Here is a 23,032-nt window from a genome sequence, read left to right as displayed (position 1 = left end):
TGTGTGTGTGTGTGTGTGTGTGTGTGTGTGTGTGTGTGTGTGTGTGTAAAACATTTTGGATGGTTTAATCTACCATATGTTAACACTAACCTATTACATTAAGATGATGAAACCCTGCCTAAACTATAACACAGTATTAAAGTTCCTATGCTGAAGATACTTTGAGTTGTCCTTTCTCTAGATAATGATGCAGCAAAATTGTTAGAATTCTGGGCAATCCTAAGTCCATGAAACGTCTGTCCTCAACTAGACTGAGCTCTCCAAATGAGTACATAATGATCTACTTTTATGAATTTTGGTAAATTAGCTATGATATGTGGGGCTTAAAAATGGCAACATTTTTAAATAATCAACATGATAAAACTTGTTATTTACAATGAATAAGTGAGAAAATTTGGGAAATGTGATCATATATTAAAAATAGGTCTAAATGACAAATGCTATAGGCAATAAAGGAAATTAGTCAAGAAACACAATAACTTGGCGTTATTTTTCAGGACTGTTACAGCAGATTGGGTATCTGCAGCATGGTACACATATTCAGAAGATATTCCGCTATCACCAGGTGATAGTTTTCCCACCAGTCATAATAATCTTTAAATTTCTAAGGTTTAACACTTGGTGCATGACCAGAAGTGACAAAAGCAGCACAATAATCATGAACACATTTTGAAAAATAAAGCACACATAACCATTATACCAAAGGACCAATTTTAAAACGAGTTCGTTTTCTTTGCTACTTTAGAGTTGTTATGGTATCTCATCTATTTGCTTATTACAAGATTTAGATTATCCCAGAATATTTCGCTTTTAGTTTGGGGAACAACTAAAATATCCTTTGTGTTTGCTTGACATATTCCCTGAATACAAAGCATTTTGAGAATGAATAAAAGAAAAAAGAAAAGAATCAAGGTGATGGCGAGCAAACAGAATACGGGAGGTGTATGACAGTGGTCAATGAAGAGGACAGTAATGGGAGCAGTGGACATAGGGTAACGTGGCAGTGGACCTTACACTCAGGACTGTCAGGGCGCTTTAACCTGCGGCATGCGGCAAGACAATTGCACCGTGTCACCATCAACCTCGCTTAGATAGAGCAATGGCCCAAAGTTACAGATCTCTGATGTCGTCTAGGTTTCCTTAGGAATCAAGACGCCTCCGCGAGGCTAATAAAATCTCTTTTGAGAAACAGCAGAGGAAAAGTTTCTCTGAATGCGACAGCTTTACTTACAAGTCCACAGATTGTCCCTCTGTGCCTTTCTCTTAGAGAGCCTGAGGAGCTGAGGTTTTCTACTCAGGGATACGGAACACACAAAACACACATGGGGAGACCTGTTTCAGGCTTTCTGAAATATCCTCATCAGAAAACCCCAGATGGAGATGATGTGGACCCCAGAGAATGAGGCTCCCCGTGGGCTCATTCTGCTTTATGGTTTCCTTCCCCTTGGCTGTGAGCTCCTTTAGTTTCTATGAAGAAACTGGTGTTATAATTCTTTTTTTCCAGTGTCGGAGACTCTTCCTTTAAAAGTACCTGTGCTGAAATGCTGAGGGTCTTAACCTTGTGTAGGTCTTGTGCAAAGAAACATAGATGCTGTGAGTCCGTTATCCTGTAAACTTTAGAAAGATGTTGCCATCATTACTGCCAAAAAGACGATCAAATAATCTTTATGAATTTTTTTTCAAAAAGCGCTTCAAGGTTTTAACATGTTCCATGGTTTTGCACTAAAGTAATACATAGAACAAAACACAGACTTTCTCCCTCAGAAACTAAATGCAAAATGAATGCTTTATCACAAATACCTAGTTTTCTTTAAGTATTTTTAACTAAGCTATTATGGAGCACAGGATGATAGTTCAGGATATGTACTTAGTGTGTAATGATAACGTTATCACGGTTAGCATTTGCATCTCCTATATATTATTTTTAAAATTTCACATTAATCTGGGATAATTGTATAATTATGTGATAAAACTTCAGTTTCAATATCTGACTGCATTGTGTAGTGATCAAATCAGGGGAAGGATTCGCTATGGATACATTTTAAACAATACATCACTAGATGTTGCATTTAACAAAGAGATCTCAAAGCATCTTTAAAGAACTAGGAAAGCACAAATTTCACACAATTTTTTTCCTCACAAATTCTTTATTGATTCTACTATTTCATCTTTATTCAACTATGAATATTTTATTGGCAATAATTATCATTTAAAGGTATTATGTAGTTATACAAACATTGAAACATATTTTAGAATCTGTATTATAGGAATCGGTAATAGTTATATAATCTAGATGACTAAAATCAATTTATCAATGATCATAAATGTACTTTAATCATATTATAACAGACACAGCAATAATAGGACAATAACTATACAACATGATATCCCTGTCATTAGGGAATCCACAGTCTAAAACTCTCTAGACAGAAAATTCAAAAATCATTAGAATAAAGAAAAGTGTATTCATTAATGGGCTCTTTGAAGCTACAGTGTTAAACCACACAAGTGAATAATAAAGCAGAGATTCAAGGAAGAATCTTTTTAAAACAAAAACAGCTCAGCCCTGACCCTGAAAGCTAGGGTCAGATAGAAGGGGAGGATGTCCTCCCCTATCAGGGGACTAGGGAAGGCGCATAGAGGGAGAAGAGGGAAAGAGGGTGGGACTGTGAGGAGTTGGGGGATCTACAGCCAGGATACAAAGTGAATAAACTGTAATAAATAAAAATAAATAAGAATGTTGACTGTAAAATTTAAAAAAAACTCTAAAACTTTCTTAAGACTTAATGAAGAATACTTTCAGAATGGCCTTGCGAATTTGTTTTGTCTTCACACTATATATTATGGGATTCATTACAGGAGGAATGAGCAGATAGACATTGGCAATTAGAGTGTGCACAAACGGAGGGGCATGTTTCCCAAATCTGTGCACCAATGACAAACTGATCATCGGGATGTAGAAGATGGCAACAGCGCTGAGATGGGAGACACACGTGCCAAATGCCTTTTTCCGCTCCTCTTTGGATGCAATGCAAAGCACAGAGTGGATGATTAGAACATAAGAGAGAAGGATCAAGACAGAGTCCAATCCTGCAGTGGAGATGACAATAGCCAAGCCAAAGGCACTGTTGATCTTGGTGTCTGAGCACGAGAGCTTCATCACGTCAGGATGGAAGCAGTAGGAATGATGGAGCACATGACTATGGCAAAAAGACAGACGCTTGAGGAGTAGGAGTAAAGGAACAAGAGCCGTGGTCCCCCGAATTACAATTGCAAAGCCCACTGCAATGATTCGAGAATTGGTTAAGATCATAGCGTACCTCAGTGGGTTACAGATGGCAATAAAGCGGTCAAAGGCCATCACCAGGAGGACTGAAGATTCCATGAAAGTAAAGCCATGAATAAAGAACATTTGGCCAATGCAGGCATCAAAGCTGATCTCTCGAACACTAAACCAGAAGATGCCCAACACAGTTACCAACGTGGAAAGGCACAGACCCAGGTCTGTGAAGGACAGCATGGACAGAAAATAGTACATGGGTTCATGGAGGCTTGACTCAGTGATGATGACAAAGAGGATCATGCTGTTCCCAGAGATGGCGATGGCATATAGACAGCAGAAAGGGATGGAAATCCAAGTGTGAGAGGTCTCAAGACCAGGAATGCCAGTGAGGAAGAAGGCTGGTGGGTGGGCAGTGCTCTGATTCAAGGATGGCATAGCGACTGAAGGAAGCAGATGGCCTTGGGGGAGAGACACACATCCTGTAATGACAGAAAAAGAAACACGTCCGATCTCTGCTACATGCTATGCAATTTGGGAACACTAAAGAACCAGTTCCTGTCCCTCATCTTCAATGGAAAGACACAGCCATTTACTGTTGTATTAACGTAAACACAAGTGAACTGGGGGGAAGAGCACTAACATACATAAAGAGACCCAGGCCTTCGGGAAGTCTGTGTTGTAGTACACAGGAGCATCTGAGTACTGGCCCTGAGGGTGCTGAGGGCTGGCAAGAAGGCTCAGTGGGGAGGCAGGTGAAGTCTCAAGCCTGACAATCTAGTTCAATGACAAGAACCCACAGGGCAGAAAAAGATGGCCTGCTCCAGCAGCTGACCTCCTTCCACAGCTAAGGTGCATGTTCGTGTGTACACACGACACACACACACACACACACACACACACACACACGTGAAGCACAAAGTATTGAAACGTAATAAGCGGCTGGAGAGACGGATCAACAGTTCAGAGCGCTGGCTGCTCTTCCAAAGGACTCGGGTTCCCAGCACCCACGTGGAGGTCCACAACCGTGTACACCAATGCAAATAAAATAAAATAATTAAATATATATTAAAGTTCGAATTAGACAACAGAAGTGCCTCCCAGCTGGGCAGTAGTGGCTCACACCTCCAACACCCACACTTGGGAAGGAGAGGCAGGCAGAGCTCTGTGAGTTCTAGGCCAGCCGAGGCTACACAGAGAAACCCTCTCCCCAATAAACAAAGCAAAAAATCATCATCCAGTTCTATGATGTTGGACATGGCTGACAGAATATCTCTGGGCATCAGTAAGTTAATTTACCAGCTTTTCACCACTTCTCTATTTCTGAACCAAAAATCCTAGGAGCCATTTCAGTTTGCCAAACCATTAATGCCCACTGAAAATAGTAAGACAATATCGAAAAGTTTTATAATCATGGCCGGGATGAATATATAACAACTGTCAATGTAAAAAAAATCTAAACACTAGAAAAGAAGCAATAAGTCTACCCAAATAAACCATCCTGGGTGACAGAAGGAAAGGTTTGTTTACACAGGTAGTAATTGAAAACCTAATTATGTTTAAGGAAAATTCTGCCTGCAGAAACATGATTTAAAGATGACCTCACTAAGAGCTAACAGCTCATTGGAAGCTTATGGAAAAATCACTGAAGGGGAATTACTGTGGCTAACTTCGTGGTTTTCTACTTTTTAAAGAAAGATTAATGTTGGGGAAAGGAGGAGTCTTTCTCTGAAGGAGTGAAGGAACTCATTTATTTTCTTCTCAGTCTTTCTAGCCCCATAGTTTTTTCTCTTTGGCATGTTTGATTTTAATATAAATGTCTTCCCCTTTCATTCATTGGTGATATGTTTACCATGCATCCACACCTGTGATGAATGTGAGTTAAAATCATAACAATAAAGCCTGAAAATGACCCTGAGGGAAAAAAAGCATTAAAAAGATGTGAATCTAAACTTAAGTGGAAGAATTGGTTAAAGGTGTGGCATTCAAGAAACACTGCTGTGATACTGGAGTAGAAGAAAAAAGGAAATGATGGAAACTGGAAGCCTTTTAAGTACTGTAATTGCCTTTCCACTGGGCTTAGGAAGGGGCCCGATCTATCTAGGCTGTTTTAGAGATTTTGGTCCAGGCCTAAGCACCTGTGTTGTTTCAGTCCCATGGCAGCTCAACATACTAAGAGCATTTCGTAAAGAAAATAACTGAGACTCAAAGGCCGGGGGGGGGGGGGGCCTATGATCAGTATTATGGTCATGTCACTGAGAACCAAACGCCTCTGCCACAGCTGACCTCTTCCTACCACCAACTCTCAGCACCAAGCCAAGACCCCCACAGGCTAATTCAGATCTGAACACCAGTCTCCCTCTGTCTTGCCTTGAGGAATCGTAACGTACAGGTGAGCATTAAGTGCTGGGGCTCTGCTATTATTTTGCAGAAGTAAAATAATACGAACTAGACAGACTCTATTGGAGATCTTGCCAGGCATCTTCCATGGCTCTGAGTTTGGGTCTGAGGAAATGGGTGTCTGTCTGTCTGCCAGTGAGACCTTTTCACCTTGGTGGCCATAACTTTACAGATGCGTTTGTGTGGGTTTCCTTTGCTTTTTTCTCAAACTCTCTTGAACATTCCTGATGCTCCACTCTCAGACTCGCTTCTTTTAAACTTATGGTCTGACATTTTCCCCCACCAGTCCGGTAATGCCAGCTGCATTCATCTCTTTGGCAAATGTCAAACACTGAGAGCAGAACAGAAATTTCTTCTCCCAGGAAGAGGGGGTAGGCTCTTGTCTCAATTCTTCCATGAAAAGTGATGTGACATGAACTCAGTGGCCTGCTCTTTGTTCACCTCTCAGGGGGGTGCAGCCTTGCCAGGCCTCAGAGGAAAGTGATGCAGCCAGCCCTGATGAAACCTGATTGGCTAGGGTCAGAGAGAAGGGAAGGAGGTCCTCCCCTATCAGTGGACTAGGGAAGGGACATAGGGGGAGACTAGGGAGAGAGGGTGCATGGGGTTAGGAGGAGTTGGAGAGAGCTACAGCCTGGATAAGAAGTGAATAAATTGAAATAAATAAATAAATATTTAAAAAAGAAAAGGAAGGAAAAAAAGTGGTAGCAAAAATATCAGTCTTATCTTTCAGCTAAAGTCTAAGACCCTGAAACCTATAGATTTTGTTTTGATTAGCATTACCTCTCCATTCAGCATTTCCCCACTCTCTCCTCCCCCCTCTTTCTATGTGTGTGAGAGAGAAAGAGAGAGACCGTTATTTAGAAATAAATTTGTGTTAACTTATTGCAGTATTTGTAAATGGGAGGAAAGTAAGTTTTCTAACTAATTTGAAATAAAGGCTAAGACCTCACGTAAACTTATACCTACTGATGATAAATTGTTTTTTTTTCCTTAGAAAAAGTAGAGTTGTTAAAGACCTTAACATCATGTTTACTTTGTTTTAAAGATGAAGAATTAAAATCTCAGTTCTTTTTTTTTTAATTGTGTGGATTTTAATCACGTTTTTAATTGTTAACATTTATTTTCAGAAAAAAAAATATTTCAGAGAACTGGGAATAGCTCTACCTCTAGAGCTATGCCACTAATAGGCATATTCTCAAAAGATGCTCTACCATACCAAAAAAGGCACTTGCTTAGCTATGTTCATAGAATTTTTATTCAGAATAGCCAGAAAGTGGAAACAACCTACATGTCCCTCAACCAAAAAAAAATGGATAAAGAAAATATGTTACATTTGCACAATGGAACACTACTCAGCTATTAAAAATAAGAACATCATGATATCAGGCAAATAGATGAAACTGAAAATATCACCCTGAGTGAGGTAACCCAGACCCAGAGAGACACTTAAGTACTCACTTATAAGCCGACATTAGCTATGAAGTACAGGAAACCATGCTACAATCCGCAGACCCAGAGAAGCTAAGCAACAAGGTTGGTCCAAGGAAGGATGCTAGAATCTCACTCAGAAGAGGAATTAACATAGATATCAGATGTGGATGGAGGGAGGGAAGTAAGTGGGAGAGGGAGTGGATAGGGTAGTTGGAACCAGATGTGAGGAGAACAGAGGGAAAAAGGCTTAGAGAAAGAACGGAAATTGGGGGAGGACATCTCTTGGACAAACCCAATATCTCAGATGTGTGAGGCTTGCACAAGTCTATGGGTCTGATCCTAGCTGAGACTCCTAGCAGTGCCTGAAATGGACACCTCCTGAAGGCAAACAGGACTCCCAATGGAGGGAAGGGAACACCAACCTACCCACAATACCTTTGACCTAAAATCTGTACTGCTTATAAGATGTGTAAGGATAAAAATGGAGCAGAGACTGAGGAAATGGCCAATCAATGACCGGCCCAACTTGAGACCCACCCCATGAGAAGGAGCCAACCCCTGACACTATCAATGATCCTCTGCTGTGCTTGCAGGCAGGAGCCAAGCATAGCTGTCTTCTGAGAGGCTTCTTCCAGAAGCTGATGAAATGGATGTAGAGATCCACAGCCAAACAAGAGGCAGAACTGGGGGAGTCTTGTGGAAGAGTGGAAAGAAGGACTGAGGGAGCTGTAGGGGCCAAGGACACCACAAGAAGACCTACAGAGTAAACTAATCTGGGACCACAGGGGCTCACAGAGACTGAGCCACCAACCAAAAAGCATGTGTGGGCTGGACCTAGACTCTCTACACATGTGTAGTAGATGTGCTGCTTGGTCGTCCTGCGGGTCCCCAACAATTAGAGCAGGGCCTGTCTCGGACTCTGTGGCCTGCCTCTGCGTCCCTTGCCCCTAGCTGGGCCGCCTTGTCTGGCCTCGGTGGGAGAGGATGTGCTTAGTCCTGCTGTGGCTTGATGGGCTAGGGCAGGTTGGTACTCATGGGGGGGCTCCCCTTCTCTGAGGAGAAGAGAAAGGGGGAATGGGCAGAAGGGGATGGAGGGATCTGGAAGGAGAGGAGGAAGGAGTTTGGGATCAGGATGCAAAGTGAATAAATAAATTAATCAGTGGAAAAACGTTTGTTTTGTTTTTATTTTTGAGAACTTCACACATGAGTATCTAAATCCTTCCCACCTCACAGTCTCACCGTTTTAACTCCTCCATGTTCCCTCCTAATTTCACACCTCCTCTCCTGACGTAAAAAACTGAGAGACCTCACTTAGATTTGCTGTTCATTCATTCAACATTCAACAACACACCATTGAACTGGAGGTACAGGTGGTTGGGAGCTGCCTAAAGTGGGTGCTGGAAGCCAAAACCAGGTCGTCTTCAAGAGCAGTAAGTGCTCTTAGCCACTGAGCCCTCTCTTAATCCCTGAAGTCACTATTAGTGGACATAATAAAATGAAAATCCCCCCAAGAGAATGACTAAATAAAGAGTTAACTATCCCTGTGACTAGACCTCCAGGAGTATCCATTGGACGGTCCTTGCCGTGAAGCCTTGCGTCCATCACAGCGGTGTCCCTGAGCGCTATCACACAGAAGAAAAAGGCTACAGCAAGGAAAGTGAGGCTGAGAGGAACCAAGCTACTTTTTCACATTTACCTGACAATCTCATGGAAGACCTAAGGACTGAACTCTGCCCTTTATGGCTCCAAACTCATTAGTCTTGCAACTATCTATTTTAAAACAATTTATTTAATTTTAGTTGTTTTATTTTTATTGTAATTTTTAAATCTTACAAAGTGATAGACTTCTGTATGCGGTTTTTACAGATAGTTTTCATTTTGGTTGACTCCCCCTTCCCTGACCATCCTGGCCCCTTTCCCTACTGCACCCTTTTGTCCATAGTGTCCTTCTTCTCCTCTGCCCCGTTGTCTTCTGTACTCTATCTCTTATAGTCTCTTTTTTATCCAGTCACGTGGAGTCCTTTCAAGTTTGTCCTTTATCCATATTTACTGCCACCTGGATATCCATGCTTAAAAGTTGGAGGCTGGACGCACACATGAGGAAGAACCGATGGCGTGTGTCCACCTGAGTCAGGCTGCTGGCACAGCCTTATCTAATAGAAACAGCAAAAGTCATAAAGCCAACACAGCTACTTGAGAAAGTTCTGGCGAGGCTGAGCCATATGATGTAATTGGCGCTGTGCTGTTCTTCAGTATGATCTCCAAGTGTTGCATGCTTGGGGGCTTTTAATATTGCACAACTTGGGGATATTGGATGGATGGGAAATTTCTTATGAATTAGTTACGCCTTCTTCCAGGAGTGCTGCTTCTAAGCTTTTCCACGGAAGTCCTGAGCATACTACTTGTCTGGCTTCTCGGGAGATACCCTTACCTAGCCCACTTGAAGGTCTCTCTTATGCCCTGAAGGTTGCAACTCAGATAAAGACACCAGAGATCTCTTTATGAGGCTATGATTCCAAGATGCTCTTGACACATCTGCCCCTGTACATAATCGGAACAAAGTAAGCTTAAAATTAAAAGTCTCTTCCTACTACTGATGGACAAAAATGGTGTGGATAAATGATAAAAGAATAAAGTATTAAGACCCCTTTTTCTTAAAAAAAAAAAAAAGTCAGCTTGTGCAGGACCACTGTGGTGTAGTATGACCAAAGAACAAAAGAATACAAGATTAGACATATAGATAAATTCTACAGATATATAAAATATAAGCATGTGTTATGCCAGAAATTGAGTAATAACTGTAGCAGCTTTGGTCTGAAGATTTTTCTTGGGCCTAAGGACAATTGGCACTCTAACCATTAAATGCTGAGAATACACTGCTTGGGACATACAATATGCCCAGGCTGGCTTGGAGATTTTCTATCTGTCTAATGCCCTTGAAACTTCAAGATTCTTAAAAGTTGGGTTGTAGGATTGATGAGGGGAAATGACTGTAAAATAAAATTCTATCTGTCACAGTTTTCAATAATGACTAAACTTAGGACCAAGAGAAAGTTAAATCATGTGTCTGGGACACACACACACACACATATATATGTATAAGTATAAATATACACACATATATATACATATGTTTTGTAACAACATGCATCTCTCTCTGCCTACTGAGTTCTGTATATATAAAAAACAAAAACAAAAATAAATAAAAATAAGTGCTCTGACTGTCAGTCAGTCAGGATGTAAAATTCTCCCACCCCCAATTCTGACTCCCTCTTCACACACTGACTCCTTATCTTCTCTTCAGACCTGGCCATAGACAGGGTTGGCCACCAGCAGGCTCATTCGCTGAGCAGAACATTTTCTAGTTCATACATTTCCCTGAAAATTCTTAATTTCATTTCTATAATCTTAAATAGGAAATTAATTAATAACTGTTTACAATCACAGTCTATATTTATAGTAACTATTTTGAATGTTACATTTTAAATTGACAAAACATATGGGTTTATATTAACCAATGCCTCTATACTATATAAGTTTTATAAATAATCTGAAGAATATACACTGCTTGATGGATTTCTGAAGTCTTCAGTTCTCAAACAGTGACAGCATGCACAGAATTTTCAAAATGAGTCCAGAAGGGCTTGCTGTCTGGTCTTAAAAGATTCATCTAAGAGGAAAGAAAGGAAGAAGGGAACAGAGTAGAGGAGGAGAGGAGAGGAGAGGAGAAAAGGAGGAGAGAGGAGAGGAGAGGAGAGAGGAGAAGAGAGGAGGAGAATTGAGGAGAGAAGATTAACTGAAACTTACAGGCCAAGAGATTCGTGTATAGATGACCAGTCCTGGCCCTGCCTTCTCACACTGGCTCCAAAGTGGTTCTGTTTTTCTAGAACCCGGAAGAGAAAAATCTTGCAAAAGGAACACCATAAGGCTTACAAAGAGGAGGTCTTATGCAGCACCCAGATGTTGTCTGATGAAAGCCCTTTGGCTAGCAGAAAGAAGAAGAAGAAAAAGAATTCCTGGGAGAGAACTCTGCACAGCTGTGCTCTGTTAACTCTTTGTGCTCCAAATGACACACTGAGTCAGATTTGGTTTGGGTCTAAATTTACTTCCTCAAAGATCCTGTAAATGAGTTACAACTTCTGAGCTCATTCAAGAGCAATGTCTGCCCCAAAGAGCCATAGAACAAAGCTCTGTACAGTGCCAAAGCCTAGGGAAAAAGTGGTTTCATGGTCTGGCCATGAGTCTGTTCAGCTGTCATTCACCTTTTTCACAAGCATCATGAGACAGAAAACCCGTACGGAAGGGGAGCTTCCATAACGATGGTCAGTGAAGCCAAGTACAGTTACTTGATTCAGAGTTCAAATCTTTCCTTGTGTTTCCGTATTCCTTGGGAATTGTGTACCATATGAACAGAGCCACAGAAACTAGCAACTTACTTAAGACAAAATAAAAGAGGACTACAAAACTCTGTGAGTCCCTTACGCATCACCTGCCAGTTCATAAAAGATGATCTGATAACTTGCCCTAAACTGTTATTAGTATATTTGCAATTATGAAGAATGCCTTATATGGCAACAAATGCCTCTTGTTTAAAAGTGCCTTTTTGATTTTGTGTTAATAATAAAGCCTTTAACATTTAATACCAGCTTGATAATCCAGCAACTTCATAAACAAAGAATACTACTTTGCAAATCTGCCTGCTATTCAAAAGAATATCTCCATTAAAGTAGCTGCAGAACATATCCTGAATGACTTTCTTTACACTATCCTGTTTTGTCTAGATCCCTGGGAAAGACTAGAAAAGCATTTTCTTTGTTTATCTAGTTCATCGTGGACCTAAGAAAATATGCTCTCCTTTTTGGGCATCATCTTGACTAACAAAAATGCCCCTTCTCTAGAAAGCACTTCAACAGATGGGAAGGCATTTTCCCAGCTTTTGATAAATGTGCCAAAAAATTTATGACACTCCATGGGAAAAATGCACAGTTCAAATAGTTGGTTCCAGGATGCTGAAGTAAAAGGAGATGCCTGGACTTTTATAGGACATAAATGTGAAAATCTTACTGCCCTGCTGAAGACATAATCCTGCTCTATGAGCACAGTTGTAGAATATGAGACAGTTATCCAAATGCCAAGATCTATTTCAATACAAACTATGAAGGTTGAAACTATTCAGTAGCTAAAGGAATAACAAGAGTAGATACCCAGACAAAGGATAACAGGATTAGTATTCATTTTAACAGATAAGCCTCTATTTAAACAGCCTGTCCCAGGACTTGAGTATTTTGAATATGGCCAGTACATAACAAACTCCCCAATATCCTTACCCATGGAAAAATATAAATCAAAACTAAACTGAGATCCCACATCACTGTCAAAATGGCTGTCACTTAAAATAAAACAACAGTAAATACTAGTGAGTGCTGAGAAAATGAAACTTCATACACTGTCAGTGGGTAATATAAATGGGTACAATCAACTATGCAAATTAGTATGGAGGTCCTAAAAATAAAAGTTACCACATGATCCAGCTAGCTACATCACTTCTGGGCATACTCAAAAAGAACTAAATATGTTTATCCTATATTATATGTCTAATATCCACTTATAAGTGAGTATATACCATGTGTGTCTTTCTGCTTCTGGGATACCTCACTCAGGATGATCTTTTCTAGTTCCCACCATTTGCCTGCAAATTTCATGATTTCCTTGTTTTTAATTGCTGAGTAGTATTCCATTGTGTAACTGTACAATTTCTGTATCCATTCCTCAACTGAGGGACATCTGGGTTGTTTCCAACTTCTGGCTATTACAAATAAAGCTGCTGCAAATATGGTTGAGCAAATGTCCATGTTGTATAATTGAGCATATTTTGGATATATGCCTAGGAGTACTATAGCTGGATCTTGAGGAAGCGCTTTTCTGAGGATAAACATACAAACATCTGCACACCTAAAGAAGATAAGCAAGAAGGAGGACCCTGGGTAAGATAATCAATCCTCTCTCAGAAAGGCAAATGGGATAGACATTGAAAGAGGGAGAAAACAGGAAACATGACAGGAGCCTACCACAGAGGGCCTTTGAAAGACTCTTCCCAGCAAGGTATCAAAGCAGATGCTGAGACTCATAACCAAACTTTGGGCAGAGTGCAGGGAATATTATGAAAGAAGGGGGAGATAGGAAGATCTGGATGATGCTCTCCACAAGGAGAGCAACAAAACCAAAAAATCTGGGCACAAGGGTCTTTTCTGAGACTGATACTCCAACCAAGGTCCATTCATGGAGATAACCTAGAAACCCTGCACAGATATAGCCCATGGCAACTCAGTCTCCAAGTGGTTCCATAGTAATGGGAACAGGGACTGTCTCTGACATGAATTCAGTGGCTGGCTCTTTGATCACCTCTCCCTCATGGGGGAGCAGCCTTACCAGGCCACAGAGGAAGACAAAGCAGCCAGTCCTGATGAGACCTGATAGGCTAGGGTCAGAGGGAAGGGGAGTGAACTTGTGGAGGGCATGAGAGGGAAGAAGGAGGGTAGGGAGGATTGGGAGGGATTGAGGGAGGGAGGGACACCTGGGAATGGCTCAGAGGTTAAGAGCACTGACTCCTCTTCCAAAGGTCCTGAGTTCATTTCCCAACAACCACATGGTGGCTCATAACCATCGATAGTAAGATCTGGTATCTTCTTCTAGTATGCGGGAAGAACCGTGTATAAATAGTAAATAAATAATTTTTTAAATAAATAAAATTTAAAAATAAAATAAAATAAGAAATCAATTAAAATTGCAAAAAAACCACCTCAGTACACTATATTAAGCTATTAACTCAGCTATGTGGAATCAGATAGCCTTTATCTAGAATTTATGTCGTCATCTATTAAGTGACTGTGGGCTAGCAGGTATCTGCACTTCTATTTTTGTATTCTAATGTAGGGAATTAGAGTGTAGGAAGGAGGGGTGGGCTGGGTTTCCATGTGTACTAAAATCCATGGTCATGCTGGCTACAACAATAGGGTAGGAAATCCTCTATTCATTCAACATGGCCAGACACAGGAAACAGATGGATAGTAGCTGCTCTCAGACAATGGCGCTAGGAAGTGATACAGAGCTATTATGCTTTTCTCAGTAATGAACTAAATGGAGAGACTTCTGTTTCAGTAAGCAGTTTTCATTACTGTTGTCATGGTATTTCTACAATTTATATACATTAAATTTAGATTGTCAACTTGCCTTTGGAGCTTTGGAATATGGTCCTTATTTCCTGGTCTATCACAGTCATCGATATGAGCAATTACATGCATGATGTTTAAAGATTGAAGAGGACTAGCTATAAATAGTTTATATATTCCATATATTGAATTTTTACTTATATTTTAACTACAGTAAATAATGCTACATTCAATGTTCCTGTGCATAAAATAAAGCCTGCATTTTTCGGCATTTTCCTATCAATAAATTTTTAGAAATAGAATATATGGGCAATTTAAAACAATAATAAAAGCTAGAAAATTCCCTCTCTTAAAGTTTATGCAAACATTGTAAAGCAATGCTTAGCCTACTGTAGCACAGCAACAAAACAGTGTGCATTGTAAGTTAAAAAAAAACTCACTGATTTGATAGTAAAAGGTTGACACTAAGCAAATGGGATTTATTTCAGTTCCAAAGAGAACATTTTTTTCTCATATTGAATTCTGACTTTCCAGTTCAGGTTACCAAGTTTAAGAAATAAAATATGAAGTCCAAAGATGCTACTGACTTATATGCTTCCCAGGTTCAACAACATTGATGCTAATATATTAATAAAATGTTTCTGGTCATTTTATTGATGAATATTGTGACCAATTGTTGCAAGATATTTGATCCTATTGTGAAGCCCAAAACTGTGAACTGTAGAACCCTATTTCTTGTTTGGTGTGGTCCAACCCCACCGCACACCTTTAATCCAAGAGTTTCTGTGCACAGGATTTAATAAAATTAACCCCAGGTTACGAGGCAGAGCAAGAAACCAGCTGACAGGGATTGAAGAGTAGGAGAAACTTTGAGGTCAGGTATTTAAGACAGCTAGGAGAAGAAGGGGCTTTTTGAGCTTTACCTTAGACCTTGGGTTTTTTGGGGTTTTCTTCTTGGGCTGTCAGGCGAACTAGTGAGCTTTTGGGGATTTTTCCCCTCTGGACCTAAGCTGAGAAGGAAGGTCAACTGGGTGCTTTCTCCGACTCTCTGAGCTAGCAGGTTTTCACCTCAGCATCTGGTTCCTGAGTCTTCAATGGTAAAATAAAACATCTGGGGTTTTCATTCTTTATAACAACAATCCATTTTCAGAAATCTTAATAAAATTACCATCGATATTTTTATTAAACTGGCATGAAATAAGACAAAGAGATGAGCTCTATTTTGAAGTGTATGTACCAAGGTTTGTTTGTATGTATGTATGTATGTATGTATGTATGTATGTATGTATGTATGTATGTGTGTGTGTGTATGTAACACAGTGGTGTTACCTGTGTGGACCACATGCTATCATTGTTGTAAGTCTGTTGTTCTGGGAGAGAAATTTCAACCATAAAAAAACACAAACACTTTTAGCCCCACTTTTAAATTAGATTACTCGATTTTTTGCTGTTTAACTTCTTGAATTCTTTATATATTCTGGATATTAGTCCTCTGTCAGATATAGGGTTGGTGAAGATCCTTTCCCAGTCTGTAAGCTGTCGCTTTGTTTTGATGACGGTGTCCTTTGCTTTACAGAAACTTTTCAGTTTCATGAGGTCCCATTTATTGATTGTTGCTCTTAGAGCCTGTGCTGTTGGTGTTCTGTTCAGGAACAAAGTACAGATGCACCAAAGTTATTCTGGTTATTCCCCACCTTGCCAGTTCAGACATTAAAACAGAAAGTAGGTAAAATTATGGAAAAACAGACAAAATGGTTTTTGTATACCTCATTTATGGACTGAGACGTTTTACCGCTGTGTTTAGGAAGCACCTGTTTCTGACATAACTTTGTCATTGGTTAGCATGTGAATATTCGTCAGTTAGCCGGTCTCTCTTATAAAGTAAAAGTCCGGGCAGAGAGACCGGCTAACTTCTTTGTGTTAATCGCTAGCACTTACGGAATAGTTAGAATATAGGGTGTCTTTATGAAATTTTACAGATGTATAAGCTGTGTCCTAATGTTAACAGATTGCTGCTGCGCCAGCACATTCCCAATAAGCTGCTGACCCAGTGCTGCTGTGGATGAAGCCGGGCTCTAAGGTATCAGAGCATTAGAAGGGAAGTATATGTTTTCAGGCATATGATATTTCATTTTTTAATCCTCCTCAAATGACCTGCTAATGGCTATGGAATTTTTGAGGTGGTGAAATTTCCATAAATTGGATTGTGATGATGGTTTCTGCATAATTCTGTGATTTTTTTCTAAAAACTATAAAATTATACACTATAAATGGGTCAATTTTATAGTACGTGTACTATATCTCAATAGAGCTGTTATTTAAAAACTCTCCGATGAATTAGTACAAGGACAAAACTTTACACCAGCCCATAAAGCATGTAGCCATAATGACATTCTGGAAGAGATATAAAAAGCTTGTATCAGGCAAGTGGAGTCCTCTGGGAGCGTCCACACCCTGAGGCACAGTGAATTAGCACTGCCACTGGGAACCGGTCCCTCGGCTGTGTGCTCCTCTCCAGGCGAGCTGCATAAGTCTCAGCATAAGCTCAGCCCTCCCCTGGAATCTGAGGCTTCTCCACCTGCTGAGGGAGCCTGCCAGGGACTCACTGCTGCTGGATGGGCTCGGTAAGTGAAACTGAGTTCCGTGGAGTCTCCCGCCCCTGGGAGAGCCGCACTGCCCGAGCAATGAGGAAGAACTTCACTGTGGCGTGCAGAATGAGACCAGACCATGGGCTAGAGGGATGCAAAGACGGGGGCAAGTTTTGAATTGTGGATTCCCAGGAAGTCTGTAGAGTGAGCCCTTTGTTCTGCCTCTGAGGGCGGGGGAGGATCACCTGTCTTCAGCCGGGTGCTTTACTCGGTGTGCTGGTACATTTATCACGAGAAGTTAATCTCATTTCTAAGTCCAATGACTCACACAGAAAATAGAAGCTTGCAGCTGATCTTAGTGGTGCGTGCCTGCAATGCCAACTCTTGGGAGATGGAGGCGGGGTTAGAAGTTCAAGGTGACCCTCGGCTACGCACTAAGCTCAAAGCCAACCCGTGACACATGAGACCCTGTCTCAAAAAATGTTTCTTTAAAAAAGGGAAATTACCTGCTGTGAACGTTCTTTGCATGCAAGAGCTCTATTGGACTGTTTACATCTGCCCTATAGATGAGTACACCAGATTATAAGATTACATAGCTTATAGGTTTCAGCGTAATTAAACAATTTTAAGAGCATGAACATTGGAATTGAAAAATCTGGGTTCAGAATGCTGGCTGTAACCTGAGTGTGTTGTTAATCTCTCTCGCATTTGGTTGTTGTTTTCTTTTTCTTTTTTCTTTTTTTTTTTTTTCCTCTCACTTAAAAAGTAACTTTAAAGCAAATCCATCAGTGCCTGCTATATGTTGATACAATAGGATCTTCAGACCAGAGCACAGTGATGTTTGCGGATCTGGCGAATGTGATCTATCAATATGAATCATTTGCTTAGCTGTACAAGGCTTCCAAATCAGGGTCTGAGCACAGATTGAGCCCTGGTCCACCACACTCCATAGGCCATCAGCACCGTTTGGAGAATACCAATGCTGCTGCATGGCTTAGATCGGCAGCTAAAGGCAGGCACAGGCCACAGTTCAAGAAACTGTAGTGAAAAAAAAGAATATAGTCTCAATAGGAAAGTTCACACAAGAAGGGATGAAGTTGTGTATGACTTGGAGAAGGTGAGTCTGACATCTCTGAGAGCAACAGCACCTTGGAGAGCAGAAACAATAAAGAACACTTATAATATCACCATTTAGACAGCCAAATAGGATCTTGAATTTCAGGCTAGTTTGGGTTACATGGTAAAATCTTGTTTTGGTGAGAGGGAAAAAAAGGTACAGAATAATTTCAGGAAAATTTAGTGCACTGTTATTCTTTAATCTGAGCAGGTAATTTTTAATTTAACAAAAAGATGGGATAAAATATAACCTCAAGTACCAGCTAGCATCCCAGACTTTGAGAACTAAAGTCAATAATAAAAAATAGTAATAAGTGAATATATGAATGGAAAGAGAGACAGAGATATGTGATGGGAATGAGAGAGGGGAGATGATTAACTGTAGTTAAATAGACCTTAATACTATTGGCAGATAAGTGAAAGAAATGGGAAAGGGTCAGGCCTGGAATGAGGGAGGAAATGATTTCTGTTGGGTTTTGAAGGTTGTAGTGTCTGCGGAATGAGACAATGCCTTTCAAATATAGACATCTTAGTCCCTTTTTATTGCCACTGGAAGCGAAGAGCTTTTATTTGCTCTCCAAACTGTGGCTTGGGTTTTTCTAAATTGCAGACTTAACCGGCTCGCTCTCCGCCCTTCACTGTTGCTGTCATGTTTAACCCTCCACCATTCTGCTAATCTTTGAAATTGAGAATTCTGAGATGCTATCATTAGAGAGAAGATTATGAGTCAGGTTATCTAAAGCCATGGTCATAACTAGGTCATCTCAAAAAGATATGGGCTGCAAGAAGCAGTAGGAAAAGCCAAACTTTCTACAACTGCACAGTGTATGAGGTAGAGGACAGTATTTTCTGACAAATAGCGGGAGGTTTAATCTGTCAGACTAAACATCGTTGAAGCAATCGAAGACAAGGTGTCAAGCAAGAGGTTGTCAAATTTTGAAGTAAGGGGGAGAATATCTAGAACTTGACAGAATATTTATAAGTTCACTAGTCACCAAGTTGAAGGATTTTCTGAGAGGTTTCAGTGGGGAAATATCCTGCTTGTTACCAAGGGGAAAGGGAAAATAAATAAAAGCAGATTGTCCTTCAAACTCTTCTTTCCTTTGCTCACTATAAACCATATAACAGGAACCTGAAGAAGGAATGGCATTTATGGCTAATCCCCTACTGTCTAGGCACTGCAGTTAATAATGACAGACAATAATGGGCTCTAGTTGAGACGAGCATATTGAAAGAATCTACATTAAAGTGTGGAAAACTTTCATTATCGAGTTGAGGTGGAACTTGTGAATAGTGACCAACGCTGCTCAGCAAAATGCTAAAGAAGGAAAGGAATTTTGTTGGAGTTAAATTAGAAGAGATAGAGAATGGCTTGTTTACATATTCATAAAATATTTGGAAATGCCTGGCTCTTGATGCTTTGCAGCGCAAACTCTGACACATTATCCCTTCCAAGAAATTCAGGGTTCTTATGCTCTCATCCACCCATCACTTCATCAGCTAAGAAAGACTCAAGCTAAGGATCCATTTTGTGTGGTTTTTCTCGTCGTTATCTATCACTCCTGTCACCTCTCATATTATCTGTGTCAAGAGTACACTTACTCTGCTTTCACTCTTTTAAACACACATCTACCTATCAGAGGCTTAGTTACAATTCATCTACTTTGTTGCGATTTCCTAGGATTAATTTCTTCCAACACTTAATGCAGACGCACTCACACACAGAACACAGACACTTGGCCCCATGCTTTCTCTGTCCTGTCTCTTGGACAGCCCCTACCTTGGTGCACTCTACCCTCAGTAGCCCGTTTCTTTATCTATGAGCCTGGGCTTCTGATGTGCTAGTCATATTCAAAATTGTTCGATTTTCATTGCTAGTAAGCCAGTGAGCTTTTTAAACTACAGCCTGATCCCAGCCCCCTTCTCTCCTCCCAGTTCCATCCTCATAACCCCACCCTCCATTCCCTTCCTCCTTCTTCTCAGGGAACTGGAGGGCGCCAACCCACCCTGGCACCTCAAGTCACAGCAGGACTAAGCGCATCCTCTCGACTGAGGCCAGACAAGGAGCCCAGCTAGGGGAGAGGGATCCAAAGGCCGGCAACAGAGTCAGAGACGGTCCCTACTCCCATTATTGGGAGACACACAGGGCAGCCAAGCTGCACATTTGCTACATATGTGTGTCTGCATCCATCTGTCTGCTGCATACTGGGGTGTCTATGTCCTCCAGTCCATGCGTGCTCTTTGGTTGGTGGTTCAGTCTCTGTGATCCCCCAAAGGCCCAGGTTAGTTGACTCTGTAGGTCTTCTTGTGGTGTCCTTGACCCCTCCAGCTCTCTCAATCCTTCCTCACTCTTCCACAAGACTCCTCCATCTCCTCCTGTTGTATGGTTGTGGGACTCTGCCTCCGTTGCCATCAGCTGCTGATGAAGCCTTTCAGAAGACAGTCATGCTTGGCTCCTGTCTGCAGGCACTGCAGAGGTCATCGATAGTGTCAGGGGTTGGCTCTCTCCCTTGGGGTGGGTCTCAGGTTGGTCCAGGCATTAGTTTTCCGTTCTTTCAACCTCTGCTCCATCTGTATCCCTCTGCTTTTTGTAGGCAAAACAATTTGGGGGTCAAAGTTGTTATGAGTGGATTGAATCCCCCTCCCTCCACAGGAAGTATCACCTGGCTACAGGAAGTGGCAAGTTCAGGCTTCATATCCCCCTCTGCTAGGAGTCTCAGCTAGAGCCACCCCTATTAGACATAGAGTACGGGATAACAGGCTACAATCCACAGACCCAGAGAAGCCAAGAAGGGCCTAAGGGAGAGTGCTTGAACCTCAGTCAGAGAGGAAATAAAACAAACATGTGAAGCTGGAAGGAGGGAGCTGAGTGGGAGAGCAGGTGGGAAGGGTAACAATGAAAGCTTAGTAAAGATGTTTGGAGACTTGTAAGAGTGGGGCATGCAGTCTATGACAACCTCTTTGGCTTCCTTAGGCACATAAGCGTCTCAGACTTGCTTCATGCCTTAGTAGCTAACAAGACTCTGCGAGTATCCTAAATACATCCACTATTGAATTGACCTAAAGGGTTAGGGGAGATGATCAACAGCTTATAAAGAGCCCCTGGCTGTACAAAGGAATGTCCAGCCCTCTCTTAGACTAGCATGGATGAAGAATTATAAGAAGGTCTGAGTGGAGAGTGACAAATGGTCCCACTGAAAGCAGGCAACTCTCACTCCCAGAACAGATACGGTTGAGGTCAAACTGTCCTGTACAGTTTGCTATGTTTTATCATCTTTCATCAGGAAAGAGAAGGAAGATATTATCAAGAAGAATGAAAACTGGCCAGGAATATATTAAATTATTGCTGAATAAGTTATCAAGAAATCAGAATGAAAGAGAAATTATTTAAGTAGTAGTTTAATTTTTAAGTCATTTTTTTAACTTCTTAGAACCTAATGACAAAAATATCAGCTCAGACACTATAAGCGAACTTAAAGGCCTGGCGGCCAGAACTGACGGACAGACTGTGGTGCTGCATTCCATAGCTGTTACTATTGCTCACTGTTGTGCAGCTATATCCTGAGTTCCTGCAAAGCCCCACTGATATCTCCCCCTTTCTTTGTTATAAATTCTTCAAGGTAAGTTTTGTATTGCCCTTTAGTTTCTAATACAGAGGTATGCAAAATACTGTTACCTGAGAAATATCCCTGAGACTGAGAGGCAAGACCAAGAGAGGATTATTACAAGAGAATTCTTGCTCAAGGGTCTTACCTCATACAAAGTCTTATCATTCTTCATCTCAATGTAGAAAACGCACGAAAAATGTTATTGCTTTTTCTATAAGCCTTTTTTCTGCTCTACAAACCTACTGAATGGCCACATTATAATAATCCTCTTCTTTTCTTGGCTCTCCTTGATTTTTAAAATATTTGTTTGGGATTTTTTTAGATGAATCTATTTTAAATGACAAGTTACAATTGTCTATATTTATAAAAAAGACAATGTATGATTCTCTAAATGCCTATCTTCTGGAATGATCAAATCAAGTTCGTTAGTGTACCTACCACATCAACTTTTTATCATTTTGGGTAGCTCCAGAAGTTATTTCAGCTGTTTGGAAGTATGTAATATATCAGTGTTAATACCGAATTCTTCACATTCCAATGATCGTATATTTCTGACATTAACTTCATCACTCCTCTCAGAACACTCATGACTGAAAGCATCAGAGTCTCAAAATATACTCAATTCAAATAACTTTTGCCTGTTATCCCCAATATTCCAATAATTTCAATTATTTTCCCAATTTATTTTAAGGAAGGTTTTTTAGGAAGACCCTTAAAATGGAGCTTTATGTGACTGAGTGAGTGAGCAAGCGAGCGAGCGAGCGAGTGAATGCATGTGGGCGTGTGTGTGTTCTGGAAGCATTTAGGTGCCCTCTATGCCCCTTCACATGCTATGCTTGCTCTCTGTCACTTAGTGGCTTCCTTTTCTACCCAAGGACCTGCCCCAGACTGGCTACTTCTCATTGAGCCCTCTCCAACCACAGCATTCATATGTTTTTTCCCCAAACCCCAACTCCAATTCATGCATAGCCATCTGCCTAGTTTAATTTTTTTACTCAGAGAAAGAGGAAGGTTTGATCTTTCTCAGTGAAGATTCATCTTCCTCTCCCAAACAAGACAAAAACATTTCATTAAATCTCCTGGACATTATGTTAAAAAAAAACAAACAAAAAAAAACACACAGAGAATCTATTTTGAAATACTAGTCATTCAAAAAATTTAGAACAGAAGTAACTGAATATGGTAGCATGTTGAATTAAGTGTTTGCTACTTGTTCTTGTGTCAGCTGCTGCTGGAAGAGTGAAAAGGCAGACTACATGGCACAAATGGAGCTAGCAGCAAAGGGCCTCAGAGAAAAAAGGTTGTAGGCTAAGATGACCTTTCAAGAATAAAGAAATATCACTGCAGTAGTTGAACTCATACAAATTTTTATCGATTTAAAGGAGTCATTCCTATTCCATATATTGCGTAGATATATTTTCATCTATTGTATATCTCATC

The 23,032-nt window shown here is 40.7% G+C and overlaps 1 protein-coding gene across 1 annotated transcript; it reads right to left on the bottom strand.

The window, feature by feature from the left end:
* Positions 1–2,776: 2,776 nt before the first annotated feature.
* Positions 2,777–3,718, bottom strand: LOC129688525 (olfactory receptor 51F2-like). Its single transcript, XM_055623401.1, has one exon. The coding sequence runs from the start codon at positions 3,716–3,718 to the stop codon at positions 2,777–2,779; it is 942 nt and encodes a 313-aa protein (XP_055479376.1).
* Positions 3,719–23,032: the final 19,314 nt, after the last annotated feature.

The sequence above is a fragment of the Psammomys obesus genome, unplaced genomic scaffold (genome assembly GCF_907164565.1).
Source record: "Psammomys obesus unplaced genomic scaffold, mPsaObe1.curated_primary_1811, whole genome shotgun sequence".
NCBI lineage: Eukaryota > Metazoa > Chordata > Mammalia > Rodentia > Muridae > Psammomys > Psammomys obesus.
Note: the sequence above shows the minus strand (reverse complement) of the source record. Positions and strands in the feature narration are given on the sequence as shown.

What these genes read in the sequence shown, in the direction of transcription:
- LOC129688525 (XM_055623401.1), bottom strand. Translation starts at nt 3,718, where the DNA reads ATGCCATCCTTGAATCAGAGCACTGCCCACCCACCAGCCTTCTTCCTC.